This window comes from Cinclus cinclus, chromosome 3, assembly GCF_963662255.1.
Source record: "Cinclus cinclus chromosome 3, bCinCin1.1, whole genome shotgun sequence".
In the NCBI taxonomy this organism is placed as follows: domain Eukaryota; kingdom Metazoa; phylum Chordata; class Aves; order Passeriformes; family Cinclidae; genus Cinclus; species Cinclus cinclus.
In genome coordinates this window covers 44,485,970-44,502,408 of record NC_085048.1, presented here as the reverse complement: position 1 = coordinate 44,502,408, position 16,439 = coordinate 44,485,970, and the positions used below count along the sequence as shown (strand labels likewise).

The 16,439-nt window shown below is 37.5% G+C and overlaps 1 protein-coding gene across 1 annotated transcript in view; it reads right to left on the bottom strand.

Annotated features, from left to right (window-relative positions):
* Window positions 1–13,783, bottom strand: part of ARMC2 (armadillo repeat containing 2) — a 59,061-nt gene extending 45,278 nt beyond the window's left edge. Inside the window, exons 1-5 of the mRNA XM_062488723.1 lie at window positions 13,566–13,783; window positions 12,880–12,952; window positions 10,547–10,715; window positions 9,131–9,341; window positions 5,844–5,894 (exon numbers count right to left, since the gene is read on the bottom strand). Coding sequence (XP_062344707.1) covers window positions 5,844–5,894; window positions 9,131–9,341; window positions 10,547–10,715; window positions 12,880–12,952; window positions 13,566–13,783 — 722 coding nt within the window. The remainder of the gene's footprint in view (window positions 1–5,843; window positions 5,895–9,130; window positions 9,342–10,546; window positions 10,716–12,879; window positions 12,953–13,565) is intronic.
* Between the last annotated feature and the right edge of the window lie 2,656 nt (window positions 13,784–16,439).

Below are 16,439 nucleotides of genomic sequence, written 5' to 3'. Positions count from 1 at the left end.
ACTAAGAAATTCTGCATGATCAGACATCTACCTGCTTGCTTTTGCCATGAGCCTCTTGTTAAAACTGCAAACTCTCACCCTTCCATGGTATTCCAGGGAAAACTACATTTCTACAAGCTATATCCCAGAGGCAAAGAATTGAACTAGTAATTTCCAAAGAAGCTGCACACAACACCAAGGTTTAAATCACAAATGTGAAAGTAAGATCCCAATGAAGGGACAGTGCTTGTGCTCCTTCCTCATCCTGCACCTAAAACATATTCACTTGCCAAACAGAAGCTGGCAATGGGCCTGAATTTTGTCTCACACGGTCCCACAGATTTAGACCCTTAGCATCACCCCTGCTACAGTTTTGGCCCAAGAACAGTGTTATTTTCCTTGGTTGGTTTAGTGCCTGGGCACAGGGCACAGATAAGCAGAGGTAGGGACATTCCCAGACACTACTTTGAGTGCTGGTATTAAAAACAGGGAAGTAATTAAAAATAGTTTAATTGTATAACAACCTACAACACTGCAGATAGCCATCAAGCCAGAGATTTAATTTTTATTAATTATTATTAGAGATGTATCACTGATGCCCCTGATAATTTAGTTACCAGTTAAGAGCGACAAATGATAATACTAACAAATTAATGCTTCTCTACAGAATTGCATCTATCAAGCACCTGTGGTCAGCAAGGTAGCAAAGCTCAACTAGAACAAAAAGAGAAAATGACCATCTTTTCTGAATTGTCCAGCTTCAAGGCATTCCCTCTTGACACTACCCTCTCCTTACAGTAAGGATCCTGGAACATCTTCCATTTCCTTATAGCTTTGGGAGGCAAAACTAGGTAACATAAAGCAGGAGAAGAACAGAGAAGAGAACTGAGATGGTGTAGTAAAGAATGAAGAATATACAGGTTACTTTTCAAAGAGAAGAGTAGGAATAAAGGGGAACGAGAAAAATATGAGGGCAGTGGGGACTGAAAACATTGTAAGCCCCATAGTATCTCCTTCTGCAAGTGCCAAGGCCTCACACAACTTTGCTCATCCAGATGTTATGAGCCTCTCCTTCTGCACCCATGTAAACTGGATCTATGGACTCTCTCCTAAAGCAGATACAGGAATTGGGACTACCCCACATAAACCAGAATCTGAACAGATTCTTACAAAGGCAGAGAGCTACTAACACACAGACTGTGCGTAGCACGCCCCGAATTAATGCTGTAAGGAAGCCTAGACTGCAGACACAAGATGATGCCTGGAAAGAGATTTCTTTTCCATTTTTAAACATGCCCTTTTTATTAAGCCAAAGAATTCTAATTATATGATTTCTACACATCCAGAACGGCAGAGCCCTTTCTACATCTGTAGAACCACCATTCTTAAGTTACTTCCTCAGAAGCAAATCTAAGCTCCAGATAGCTTATTTTTGGTCTTTATTTTGATAAGGTAAATAAACCTTTTTTCTTTCATTTTCCCCTCATAGTCATTCAGTTTCTCCCCAATGAATTTTCCTTTATTACATCCCCTCCAGCTCCCACAAAATTCCTTTTTCTAGTTTATTTAAAACTCAAAAATGTGACTGAAATTTTTACCTTTTTTTTTTTTTAGATCCTTGATATATCAATGTTTTCAGGTCTGCAAAAGTCTAGGAGAGCAATTTCTAACTTTGCACAAAGCTCTGAAAACAGTCTAGGCACTGCAGTAGATGCAGACTGTTTATACATAAATACAAGCACTGAACATCTGATTTTACCAACATACGTTGTGTGCATTGGAAAGCCAGACATGGTGTATCTACACCCAAAAATCAAGACATTTCACTAAGTATTAGAAAGACCAGATTTCATGCAATGCTAAGCAGATCCTGGGGGCCTGTTCAGGCAACTCAGATGTATCAAAATAACTACTAGGCACAAAGGTGTTTTTCCACACTAGATCAGAGTTCAGTTCCCTTGGCTGTGGATAACCCTTAAACAGACAGGCCCTTTAGAAAGAATGTAATTTGAGATTTTACTCACCTGTATATTCAGAATATGACTACACATCTACATTGTAATCTGGGTTTATTTTTACTGTAGCACTGCTCAGGATGGCATGCCTTATATTGATAAGGATCATTTAAGCAGCTGAGCACTCTTCTTTCAACCTAAGATTCACAGTTCTATATGGACTACAAAGGGAAAAGCTACAAGGAGGTGTTCTGGAAGTCTATACAACTAATAAATCCTTAAAAAAAAACTCTCACAGGTAAATAGTTTTTCCTGTTTTGAGCACTTGCCAGGGGGAAGAAGTAGCTCTTGTCACACAAACAATGATGGTGTCACAATGCACCCTCCCTCCAGATATTGAAAGATGTTGAAAAGAGCCCCCGCCAAGCCTCCTCTTCTCTATGCTGAACAGTTCCAACTCTCTCAGCCTTTCCTCATACAAAGGACTCCTTCACGTCTTAATAGCTGGACTGCCTCCAGCCATTTCATATCACTATTGCACTGGGGAGCCTGGAGCTGGTCCTAGCAGCACAGGTGTAGTGGAGGTTTTCAAGACACAAATGAACAGGGTGCTAGATAATCTCATCTACTCTCTTTTCCACAAAAGATTGGGCCAGGTGATCTTCTGAGGTCTCTCCCATCCTGAGCTGTTATATGAACTTGGTGTAGACCTGGACATACAGGTCTCTTTCCACAAAGCTGCCTCCCAGTTGGATCGTCCCCAGTACATAATGGTGCCCTGACCAGATGCAGGTTGTTCCTGCCCAGATGCAGGAATTTGCATTTGTCTTTGTTAAACTGCATCATGTTAAACTGTTTCTCCAGCTTGCTGAGGCTCCTCCGGACAACCTTCTGTTGTATCAGCCAATGGGTTATCCACTGACTGCCAGTTAGCATTTTCTCAAAATTATTCAGAACTGTGGTCTCATGAGCAGCCCATCAGATCTCTTGGCAGGAGCACTATGGAGCACTGGGCAAAGATAGGTAGGGCTCTAGACCAAGTTTATCAGGGCACAGCCAAACTCAGCAGCTTTGCCTCAAAAAGAACAATAGTGGCTCCAGGGAAAGTTAAAGGAGGTAATCCTGGGAATTAGGGCACTAAGGACAACGGAGCAAACCCAGAGTCAGCAGCAAGGGCCCAAAGGCAAAGAAGGGGAGTCAGATGCAGAGCTGCAGCAAGTGAGAGAAACTGCAATGGATCTTCTCAGAGCAGGTTCATTTACACAACGCTTTTAGGAGCCACTGCTCCAAAACACAATCCACTGCTACCATGATTCTTCCACTGTGCTTAGTGATCAAAAAACCAAGAGTTCTAACTCTAAATCAAGATCACTGATGTGAACAACAAGATATTGCTCTGTAGACTTTGAAAGGAAGTATAAACAAAATGCCAGAATTTTTGCCAAAGCAAGTAACAACTGTTTTTAGCTTTTGGCAAAATGAGAAAAATTAGTATTTTGTTTTGTCATTTATTCTCACAGAAATTAATTTTTCCACATACCAATTAACATTTGCATTTCTCATTAATCCTTTTATTCCAATTTCATTATATTATCCAGACCTTTTATGTTGCCAGAAGGACATCAAAATTAGTTTCTGGTATTGTCTTTCATTAGCTGAATAGAAGGGAATATCTTTTCGTGGTTTTTACTACAGACCAACTGATTTCTTCCAGACCCATACCTTAGCACTTGAAAAGCACCCTATCCTTTTAAACAAAGAACTGATCTTCACTGAGCCACTTATGATAATCTGTCCCTATTTTGCTCAGCTACCTCAGAATCTTCCTTTTTGTGATGTCATTTGAGGGACAAACAAGACAGATAAATACAATCTGGAAATAAGCCTCAAAGAAAAAAAAATAAAACAGTATAATAGCCCAATTTTTAAAGGCTATTTTCCTTTTCCAAAAAAAAAAAATCTGTGAGACAAAATTACTTGTAGACAGCTAAAAGAGATATAAAATAAAGTATCACACCAATTACACACAACTTGAGTCAGTTTTATTTCTCAACCACAAAACTTCTCAAAAGCATGAAAATAATTCAAAAACTGGTAAAATAGATGTCCTGAAATTATTTCAGGAACTGTAGAGGATCATAGGAACACCATAAGCAGAGAAAAAAAACCCAAAGGGAGTGAAAACTATAATCAAGCATGTAACTGATACCACTGATATGAGGATAACTAGCAGAAAGACAAGATAATCTGCAAAAATATATTGACGAATAGACCAACTACACTCTGAGTCCTCCTGAAGATGAGTAAATAACAATTCTACGAACAGAATCATGGGAATAGCTCACTTCTTATGACAACCTCAGCAATAAAAACACACAGCATTTCTTATTTATACAGGCTCTTGATGGAGAGCCTCATGCAAATGACTTAAAAGAATAATCAAGGTTGATGAAAAACCTCTATCCTTATCCTTATCCTTTTTATTCTTCACAGTCTTTGCAAAATATTAACAGTAACTATTTATGGCAGAGTATATTTAGGCAACCAGACAACTCATAGTCTAATCCTAACCATAAAAAATATCTAAACCACTAGCCTAAACATATTTGAGTCTGAAAACCACACCCTCATCATCTTCCTAACTTGAATCTTGCATAAGCATTGCATTTCTAAACAGAAAATAAATTAAAATCCATTGGTACTACACGTCTACCTAGACAGAACTGGTATTCCTTCTTACCCTCTGCATGGCACATTTACCCACTTCAGAACTGCAATTCAATTGGTATTAAGTACTCTCAAGACCTAGATCTCCCAGATTTGGAGACCAATGACCCTGGCCTGAAACTCAGTTCTAGAGTGGAAAGACTCTGGAGTACACATTAAAAATGAGCCTAAACTCCACTGTCTCTTTTGTGAGCTAAGAGACTAGAGATAAGCTACCTTTTACCCTTTTTTTTGGAATTCTATAACAAGTTCTGGAAAAAAAAAAAATATCAGTATGCCTTAACCCTATACCTTCTTGAAAGGGTAGATGTCACAGTCCAGAAAACACTGTAGAAAGCTCTACCTGTTCAGGATTTCCCACCAATCAAGTGCTTACTTCTGAAATCAGTGGTCCAAATAGCCAGTGGAAATGAGGCAGAAATAGATGAAGATTAGTTGGGAGTAGGCTAATTTCCACTTTCCCTGTCTTTATGAGAATTCCAGAAGTTGTCAACATATATAATTTAAAAAAAAAAAAAAATAAAAAGAGAAAAATACTGAAAAAAGTCTAGCAAATCATCTACATCATACAACAAACCAACAGGCACACCACGTCAGTCAAAAAAAGTATCCAGAGCAAAACAGAATGGATGTCCCCCTCAGAAAAAAAAATAATCTCTCTTCTCTGTGGGAATCCTTCTCTTTGAAGAGAAAAAGTATGTATATTTTGAGCACAGATGTGAAGGTAGTTTAAGCAACCAGAGAAAAGTGATTTCCAGTGGTCCCCTCCAACCTACCCTACTCTATGAATATATGATTCACTTTACCATTTAATCCTTTGCTTTTATCATTTTCTATTGAAATATTCCAAAACTTTAAAAAAAGCATAAGAAAGAGAAACTACTCTCATGGAAGAAGAATATATTTCAAGGATACTCTAAAACAGGCATTTAATAAAGAGAGCAATGGTGAGAGAAAATGGCACAGTGTATCTTCTTTACAGCACCTGCTAATCCTTTTGTAGCTCTTTATAAAACTCACTTATTAAAAAAAGAACAAGCCACTTGGGAATGAACTGTTTGCCTCCAAACTCTTCCTCACTCAAGGCACCTCTGCTTTTAGAAGTCCTGGAATGACATCTAAGCTTTCAGAATACTGAGAAATTGGAGTAGGAAAAAAAAAAAAATCATCATCTTTTCTCACCAGAGAAACTGTTGCTCTTCATCAGCAAATCTGCCATCATTGTTGACACTTCTGTTGAAATATATGAATGCAGAAAACATTTTAGATGTTTCACTTCTTTAGCAGTCACAATAGATGGCAAGGCACAATGGTTAGAGGAAGATGTAAACAAAACTGAGCTTCCTTACGACTGCCAGAAATTGTTCCTAGCTTTTCTGAGGCAACATGTCAATAAATTCAATCTGCTTCAATTAATATACCTATTCCAGCACAACTAGACTGTTATTTGCAAAACAGAATTGCAAACAAAATGGCAAATAACTTTTCCTCTCAAAAGGTCCTTTCCTCCCCCCCATAACTTTATAAGGCAGCTGTGATTTCATTAGCACTGTTCATTTTTTTTCTTTAATCTTTGGGACAACAAAAGAAGGTGAGATAGAAAGTGATCAACTCTCTTGCTGAAATAGAATACCTCCCTCCTATTCTCTTTAAAATAAATATAATAGCACTAATGGCAGGAATCTGCCATGCTATTTTGCCATGCTCTACTGTTTCCTCATTAGCAGAAAAATGTTTTCATTAGGGAAGTTATTTCAGTACATGTATAGGTACTGTAGGGAAAGGGGAGTAGGAAGTCCCACACAACTTCTCCAATATGAAGTGTACTGTTTCTACAGTCCTCTTGCTTAATTCCTGCAAGGATTTTAAATTACTGTGATACAGAATTGAGGCTGACAGCTGCTTCATACAGAGAATGATATGACACTAGGTAATAAAAGATTTCACATTCCTTTAAGCTTTCATCCTATTACTCTTGAATGCGATGTACTTTAAATAGAAAATATCTTGTAACCCCATAGAAGATGCCTCAAGTACTTATGACACAAAACCAAATGCAATCTAACCTTACAATAATCTAATGAATATGCTCTACTGAGAAAGAATGCCAAATCTCACTGCAATGACCCCTCTATGGTTCTGGAGCCTTTTACATACAATTATCATGAAGATCAAACTCAACAAACTATATGGAAGGCAAGATTTGTGGTACCTTTCAACTGCCTTGTCAGATGAAGAATGACATCTGTGAACTCACACAAGCACACAGAACAAGGTCTGCCTGACTTGTGTAGTATCATACACAAACACTGGACCAATGTGCTCATTGGTGTAAGTCTTAGCAAGGAGTTAGAATGTATGAGAGCAGCTGAGATTATCCACAGCCATCCCATGACATGATGGCATGAACTGCTTGGGCTGATATAGATGAGAGACCTTTGTCTGTGGCTGAAGGGAAAGCATTTTGTATTATTCTTGTGCATCTTGCAGAAATGTGGAGCTCTAAGTCATACGAGCACTAAATGGTGTCAGGACACTATGACACTAAATGGTGTCAAGAAGCTTTGCTTAGGCAGGATTGGCAAAAACCAGCTCTGACATGAGTGCACAGAAAGCATCCACAACTCACAGGAGAGGTAAAAATGGGCCATTCAAAAATACAGATCTTGCATTCAACACAGAAAGATGAAGGAATGTTATATTCCTCTTCCATTTTGGAGAAAACTACTCAGAACAACATTGGAAAGCAATTTTTTGTATTATCTTAAGGCCTGTAATTTGAGATCCAATTTAACTGATGTATGAGATTTGTGATTGCAAAAAGCACCAGTAACAAAAAATGCAAAATCAAAAACTTTCAGAGCTCTTGTTCTTATAAAGTGTACAATTTTGAACAGACAGGAAACATGCCTAATGGGTTAGCTGTTAAATTATACATGCAAGTTAAAATCATGACTAAGAAGGAAGGTCATTCTTTTCAATTAGCAAAAGTATCAACCAACCCTTTCCTACCAGAGGCACTTGGACATCATCAGCTAAAACAGCAACCTAAACAGAAAGCAGAACTGAAAACAGGAGGATGCATATTACACAAAAGGAATTACCCATTTCCACTGCAACACTGAAGTACTTCACATCATACCTTTACTAAATAGAATTCAAACTACAGTAATTTCTATAGTATGACAATCCAAATAATCTTTATCTAAGAAGTTATTAGATCACTGATTTTAAAGGCAGAAAATTGTATTGCAGTATTCTCCCTGGTGCTTTACTCTTTTTCACCTACATTTTTCATCTCTGCTCTTATTTTCTCCTTCTTCCTCCACACTCATGGAGTTTTTTCTTTGCTACAAGTTTTCATTCTTTTAGAATCTTTCTTAAAATCCTGCTTACAGTTTAATATAAAAGAGTGCTATGATAACTCCGTTATGTATCACTTACTATAACAGCCTCAATGGACAACATTCTCTTAAACTATTAAGTGCTATCATCAAGCTAGTAAATTAAAGGCCTTTCATTTTATAACATTAAGAACATAATCTTTAATATCAATGGTGCTTAAGAATATCCAGGGAAATAGCTTTTCCCTAAGCACACAAACATGCTAGAAAGAAGATACCTACTGGCAAATACATATTTTTACAAGTTAACAAGTTTTACAAATACGTGTTTTGAAAATAAAGTGTTTTACATTCTTTGTTGTTGAGATTGCTACATCTGTCAATGTTATTAGCACAAAAAGGTTGTTCATCTGACTGTTAATGCAGCAACTGATACACCAACCACACACACTGCCACGGAACTATTCCTCCCCGTGCAAGAATCCACATCAGAATCAAAAGAAAAACAAGTTACTTGATTATGAACAGAAGAATTGATATGATATTCCAGGTTCAGCAGAAACAGATTACAGGCATGTGAGTCCCATTAATCTCTCACATCTATTTGGTCATGTGGGGGGAAAAAAAAAAAAAAAATCAGTCACAAAAAATTCTGCTTCTGTTGCCAAAGAGTTTAAGCCTGGTTTTGGTGTATGACCACATACCAGAATTGAAAGCATGGCTCTACTCATCTGTCAAGCTAAGTGAAGATGGTATACTGCCTTAAAACAACAGGACTAAACTACAAAAGGAAGCACATCAAATTTAAACTTGAGGATTTTACGTGCAGTGATCAGAAGACTTAGTTTTGAAATGTTAACGATCAAACAAATAATGTAGAACAAATTTCTACCAATGATATTTTACAAATTAGTTTTTTGAATGTAGAAACTTTCTAAAAGAAGAAATGTAAATTTTTCTAATAATCTAAACACAGTTTCATATTAAAGCATATGAAATGTTTTCTTCAAATTCCATTAACTTAAAGCATTTTGCTACTCAGCAAAATACTCAGCACAACTGAGTATCTAGGAAGAAGGTTGTGTGGAAGATATACATTACCATACTTGACCAATGCTGGCTGACCTTTCTCCTTGCAGCTGAAGTGAAAATTTTCCTGGTGTCCCTTCCATGGAGTCTTCAGTTCCTAATCTGCTGGTATGCTCATTACAAATTAATTGTCTACTCTCATCATTAAATGATGTGTACAACTTCTGTTCTGTTATGCAGTTATTATTACTTCTGTCAAGATTATTCATCATCATAGCTGGCTCTTCAAAATCTAGCTTCATTTCATCTGAAATAGTCAAAGAGAACACATTTTGTTCAAGTGTTATTAATTACTGCTTGTCATGTTACATTGCTTGTATCAATTTAAAAGGTGAGAAAGCTTAAGACTATTAAGAGAAGGCAGTCAATGTCTTCTTATGAACAGTATTTCCTGAAGTCTTTTGGTGCCGTGTTTAAAGTTTTAATATTTCATCTTCTTTATTTCCTTTTTACAAATAGATTGTACCTTGAGAAAAAATGTACATTTTTTTGCATTTCAGAACCTGAGTATTATGAAGGAACTCAGGAAAAAACTGGCTGTTGATCCTGTATCTTCTGTGTACACACAATAAGAACCCCCACAAACAAAACCCCTCAAATAAAAATCTGTATGAACCCAAAAAGGGAGAAGAGACCAAAGCAGGTTACAACTAGGCTAGCTTCTTAACTTCCTCAGTTAGTTACATTAACTTATTAAGGTTACATGAAGCGGTACATTATATAAAAATATATTTATAGAATAAATACATAAAAATGAAGTAAAGTTTAGTGCTTTTTATGTAAGACTTGTGTTGCAATAAGGTAAAATCTGAGATATTCAGTTTATCATGTAAAGCAACTCTCCCAGACAATATAAGAACTGTCATAATTATAAATGAGTCTTCTGAAATAAAGACAGAGTCCCAGCACACTTCATTATGAGCCAACATGCAGGAAGCCAAGATGCCATTTCCCATCTTCAAGAAAATTACTTTTAAACCCCACATTTGGTGACCTTTATAAAGTATCTACTAATGAAACTGTGAACAACAAATATGACATAGTTGGAGGCTTGTCAAGACATAGAATTCCTTTTTATTACTCCTTTTATGCTTAATAATCCATCAGGGAATCTCCTTAGATGATGGCATCTCATCTCTTTAAGCATGTCAGCATTTAATGTTAATTTTACTCACTGAAGACAACTTTCAGTAAAATTCCATTACTTGGAAACCTATAGGAAGAAGAGGCACCTGAGTAGCTTACAATTTATTTTCAGTAGTGCAAGCCAGCACTGTTTTGGGAAACCACAGTTTCAAAACTGCTTTAAACCCATTTAAATACTTCCAGAACTCACACTGAAAGGACACATTAAAGGTTCTTTAACGTATTAATAATTCATGTAATTACCAACATTAAAACTCATTATGAAGTTATTTTTCTAGCAAATAATACATATCAAAACATTCTTACTCTGATCCAGAGGAACCACTTTAGCAGAAAATAAATCTTTCAGAGAAGTTGTTCTGTATAAGCCTTTCCAAGCACTGCTGACTTTTCTAACCTCTGCAGCATCAGCAGGAGGCATTGGAAGGAAAACAGAAGCTTCATCTTTTTTTTCAGAAATTATTAGTGTTGGTTTCTGTTGCAAAAATAAAGAAGACTTTTAAACAAAAGCACAGATAATTTAAAGTATTTTTAAAAAAAAAAAAAGAAACCCACATAATTTCTAACAAAGGGCTAAGTTCAAAATAGAACAGAAGTTACACTGGCTTGCTCATTAAGAAATTTTCATATCCTGAATCTAATTATATAATTCCACTGAACAAACCAGATGTCTATACCATTATCACCACAGAAAGCCATTTAAAAGCCAACATTCGGGGTGCAGAAAACAAAAACTAACTTGAGTAGAACAACTCAGAATTATTTATTCCTCATACTCATCTAACTACATCTGCAGCAAGCTTATTTATCAAAGAAAATATTGTGTCAATGACTATTGCTAGCAATTCTAGAGATATATCCATTCTTTGATTTGATTTTGAGCATTAAAACAGTATTTCCAAAACACTCCAAATAAGTTCATATCATATGTACTACTTTCTATCACAGTGAGACAAATCATACAGATCCCAACACCTGAAAGCCCTAGTTTTATGTCAGTATCTTGCCTCTTAAGAGGAGGTGAACAAGACCCTCAATCTCTACTACCAAGCACTTGTGCCCTTGCCCTATATAACAGCACTGACCTCTAAATTCAATACCAATTCCCTTAAAATAAAGAATCCACTAGACAGTCTCCAGCTGATCCTTCAGAGTTCTCCAGAGTATTAAGAAGCCAACAGGCAAGACTGACTACCCACAACCACCATGATTAATACAAGCTCTTAATTTACAGTGTACTAACTTATATCCATTGATAAGGGAAAAGAAGCAGGTTTTGCATTGGTGAGTAGTTTTCTCTAATTTTTTTCCACTCTCACAAAATAAATGAAAATTTAACACCAGTTCTTCAATCCAAATGTATATATACTTAATCTAAATAGAAGCATGTTCAGAAGTTTTAAGCTTGATTAATATAAATATATTACCTTATCTAAATTACTGAGGTATAAAATTTCTTTGATATTTCCCCTAATTTCCTAAAGGTTACTATCTGGGAAAAGCAATGTATACAGCAAGCACATTTAATTGCTACAGCATGCTCTGTCATCTCAGGCACTAAACAAATGGTCAAGACTTAATCTTGTATTTTAAGACCAAATATTAAAAAAAAAAACTGTGAAAGAACAGATACACTTACAAATTGAAAACAATTCACAGCTTTTACAAAGAGAGAAAAAAGGTTCTTAAAGGACCTCTATCTGTTTTAAAATAAACTGCAATCATGACATTCTATAGAAATGTAAGAGAAACAGAAAGCAACCACCTAGCTACCTCCAAGTTACTGACAACAGAATCACAGAACAGATGAGTTTGGAAGGGACCTCTGGAGGTCCAAGCCTCATATTCAACTACAGCCACCTAAACTCAGTTGCCCAGGATGATGGCCAAGAAGCTTTTGAAGATATCTGGGCAAGCTGCGCCAAGGCCTCATCACTCTCCCAGCCGGAAAAGTGTTTCCTGAAATTCAGAGGAAACCTCCTGCATCCTAGTTTGTGCCCTCTGCCTCTGGTCCAGTCACTGCAAAGAGGCTGGCCCCATCCTCTTTGCACCTGCCTTTCAGGTATTTACATCCATTAATAAGATCTTCTCTTGGTCTTCTCCAGGCTGAATGTTCCTATTTCTCCCTGTCCCTTCACCACCTTTGGGGCTGTTCATCAGATTCTTTCCAGTAGCTCCATGTCTTTCTTGTACTGTGGAGCCCAGAGATGCATACAGCACTCCAGGCGTGGCCCTACCAGTGTTCAGTAGAGGGGAAAGATCATTTCCCTCCACCTGCTGGCAACTCCTCCTAATGCAGCCCCAGACATCATCAGCCACTTCCTTAACAGCAAGGGCACATTGTTGGCACATGTTCATGAACTTCATCTATTTTATTAAATTTACACAAGAAAGCCGACTTAAGTATTCGTCTTCTCATTCTTGTTCATGTCACTTTGAACCATAAAGCAGTACAGCAAATTTAAGTAGCTTAAATTATTTTCAGGTTTCTTTCAGGAGAAAAATGACAAAATTGACTTCATAGTCAGACTAATGTGACAACAAGACTCCATTTTCCCCAAATGTCTTGAAACCATTTTTTTCCCTAACACTACCAAGATACATATCAGTACCACGTAAGTTATTTCTAGAGTACTTACATCAGCCAATGGACTTAGACAAACACCAGAAGGTGGCCTTGATTCAAACAAATTAGAACTGGATGTATCAAGACTAAGAAAGAAATGAAACAGTTAGAATGAAGCAGACCCAGAGCTGTGTGATCAACTGATTTTTCTAATTGCATGCTTCTTCCCTTTGCCAGTAAATATGGGGAAAGGGAAGAAAGGAAAAGTGTCAAGAGTACTTCATGCCAACAAAACTCCACCTAGAAGTAATTTTGAGGTAGTAAAAACCAGGTTTGAAAATGAGTATTTCAAACTGCAGGACCTAAAATTTTACATTTAAAATATCTCAGAAGGCTCTGAAAAAAAGATCCAGCACATAGATTATAGGAAACAAGCAAGCTTTCACATGTTCTTGGAAAAAAAGCCAAAGACTATCTCAATTAAAAGCATTCAATTGCCTCAAGAAAAGGTAAGTAACAAATTTCTTATACTATTCTCCACATAGAAAACTAGTGCAATGACTGCCTCTGTTAGCTCTAATCCATAGGAACTTCCTGGACATGTAGATTAACACCAACAGTAAAGATCATTAGAAGAAGGCAAAGGATGTGATTAGGTATACAGATTAACACAGGGAAAATAATCACCAGAAGCATAATTAAAGAATCAAATCTCTTGCTGCTAAAAGATATTTGAAAAAAATCTTAAAGTCATAGTACCTAAAAACTGAAGAGGGTCTACTTTGAGGACATAGTGAGAACTGAGACCCAAAAAGTTTCCTTTGTTCATCTGTAGGTGTGAATAGTCTTTGAGTTTTTACTGTTCGTAGAACATCTCTGGCTTCATTTACAATCTCAGAACTGGTTTTAGGCTTTGCCACTGACAGCCAGTAGAATGGTTCTGCTTTTCTTCTATTTTCAGTCATTGAAGCTTGCATTCCTATGCAAAGTACTGCACAAAAGAACAGTGAAAAATATGTGTGAAAGGCACAAAGTATTATGCTAGTTTTAAATTACAAACTATCAATTCATCACTGGTTATACTACCACAATATAGTTTAAAAGGGTAAGTAAATCCTAGACAGTGCTGAAATAATGGGAAAAAGGTACACTGATATTGCATTTCCTCTCTATTCCTCAGTTCTGTAGGAAAATACTCAAAAAACAGAAAGCATCTGACATGGAGGATCTACCTTCAGTTTTTTTACAGGAAGCTAAAATACATCACCGTGTTTGGTTCATGTGTCAAATGGGGTCCTCTACAATTCCACAGAAAATCTGTTTATTGACACCTGATTACTTAGGAAACACCACAGTCAAAACAGGAATTCAATAATATGCTGCAAAGAGACAGGTTTCTCCAACTTAGGAAAAACCTAATATATATTACTGACCTCATCATGTGCAGCTTCCTAATATGTCAGAGGCATAATTATCAGTACTAAAGCACAGTTATCAGCAATTGATAAGCAGAGACAAGGAAGAACAAGTGATCCATTTTTTTTACTCTGAAAGAAATGATTCCCCAACCCACCCCCAAGCACAGGCAAAGAAAGATAACATTAATATAAGTTATAAACCCAAACTTCCAATCAGCATTCTGTCCTGCTGTAATTCCTGGGAAATGCAGTGGGCAGTGACAGACTTGCTTCATCACCCCCTGGACCCACACCCCATCACCATCATGGTGCAGTTCTCTGTAGATATCATCCCTGTCATTTTACAGCAAATTCATCATGAGTCTGACACCATGCAAAATTCCTCTTCTGCTTTCAAACTTACCTAAAAACAAAAATAGGTTTCTGCACTGTGACTCAGACCATCTGGTAACTTCTATTCTCTCACACTTTTTATGACAATGAATTGACAGTAGATCAGACACCATCATCTGGGTTATATCTAAACTATAGAGTTAAAAAAAAAAATCTTAAACCCTTAGTTTCTTAGTTCAATTCTTCCTGTTCTGCAGTTTAACTTTTCCAGGTGTTTCTCCTTTCTTTGAGAGCCTGCACATCCTGGCATAGTACCTTTTGTTCTTGCACACTCAACATAAAATTGGATGCTAAGGGGAAGTGCACCAACCTCTTTCATTTCATGATGCATAATTTAAAATCCTCAGGAACAGATCAGGAGCCTGAAACTATCAGTGTTTTTAGTATTTCCAACTACCATTAATATATTACTCACCTTCACTGTGACTGAATTTTGTTCTCTATGCTTCTTACTCTTTGCTCTATTACAATGTCTTTTAAAAAGAAGTAAGGACTTCTACTGCACCTGTTTGGAAAAATTATACAGTCAGTCCTCACTGTAAAAAGGAAGGCAGACTATCATTCCCTATTCTCCTAGCTACTAGGAGCCAGAATTTTGACTTTAAGTGGAAAGTCTTCTCTGCAGGTCTTATGTCTAATACAGCTGGAAATGGTCCTGTGCAGGGCCAGGAGCTGGACTTCATGATCCTTCTGATTCCCTTCCAACTCAGCATATTCTGGGATTCTGTAATTTTGCTCCCCAGTCCCAGCAGGAAACAGAGAGAGGGAATGCTGCAGTGTCAGTGGGGACAGAATAACTGGTAGACACAGATCTTGTCCCTCACTACTGTCACCACTTCCCAAGTAGCCTACAACTTGCACAAGTGAAAAGCTCCTCTCTAAGTCTGTGCTGGAAGGTAGAAGAGCATCACAGCAGTGTCTGAAAAGCCATACTGGGCTCTTGTCTTTATTCCCCAGTTGTTTACTCCAGAAGTCTGGTCTTTGCTGTACAGGAAGATTTTAAAGCAGTAGACAGCAGTACAGGATCCACACATTAGTCCCAGCAATGTCCAGAAGTGAGACAGCTGTACCCGCACAGTTCTTACGTCAGTTCAATCAAGATGAGAGAAGCATGGCTGACGACATCGGATACGGCACCACACCAGCTCTGCCATCTCACACTGACTCTGCCATCCTCTTTCCCATCTCAAGACTCGCGTCATCTAATTGCTAGGGTGCAGAGTGGGTGTATTTGCAATCACCAAGTATAGTGAGGAGAAGCCCTATACTCAAGTTAGGAACACTCTGCTCTCTGACATCCAAATCCATGTTCTGTCTGCCCTAGTAAATCTCTAGAATAGTTAGCACACAGGTTAGGTTCAGATTTAGTGAGAATCCCAGAATCATCGAGATTGGAAGAGACCTTTAAAATAATGTAGTCCAACCCTGCACTGCTTCTGTAACCCCTAAACAACATCAACCAGTACCAGATCTTAAATATGTCCAAGTTTGGTGACTCCATCACCTTCCTGGCCAACCTATTTCAGTGTATGGGCACAGTGAATTTCGTTCATCTAATATCTAATCTGCATCTCCCCTGTCTCACCTTAAGGCCATTTCCTCTTTCACGGCAGGCACAGTAGAAGAGATAGGCTCCCACCTCACTACAACCTCCTTTTAGGAATATGCAAATAATTGCTATCATCAGACATAATTCTGAACACCAGCAACTTACCAATCACAACTGATGCACTTTCACCCTGGTTATTTTTTGACGCAGAGAAATCGCTATCAAAGAGAAGCAAGAACGAAGTTAAGAGAGTTGAGCTCTCTCAGCGGAGCT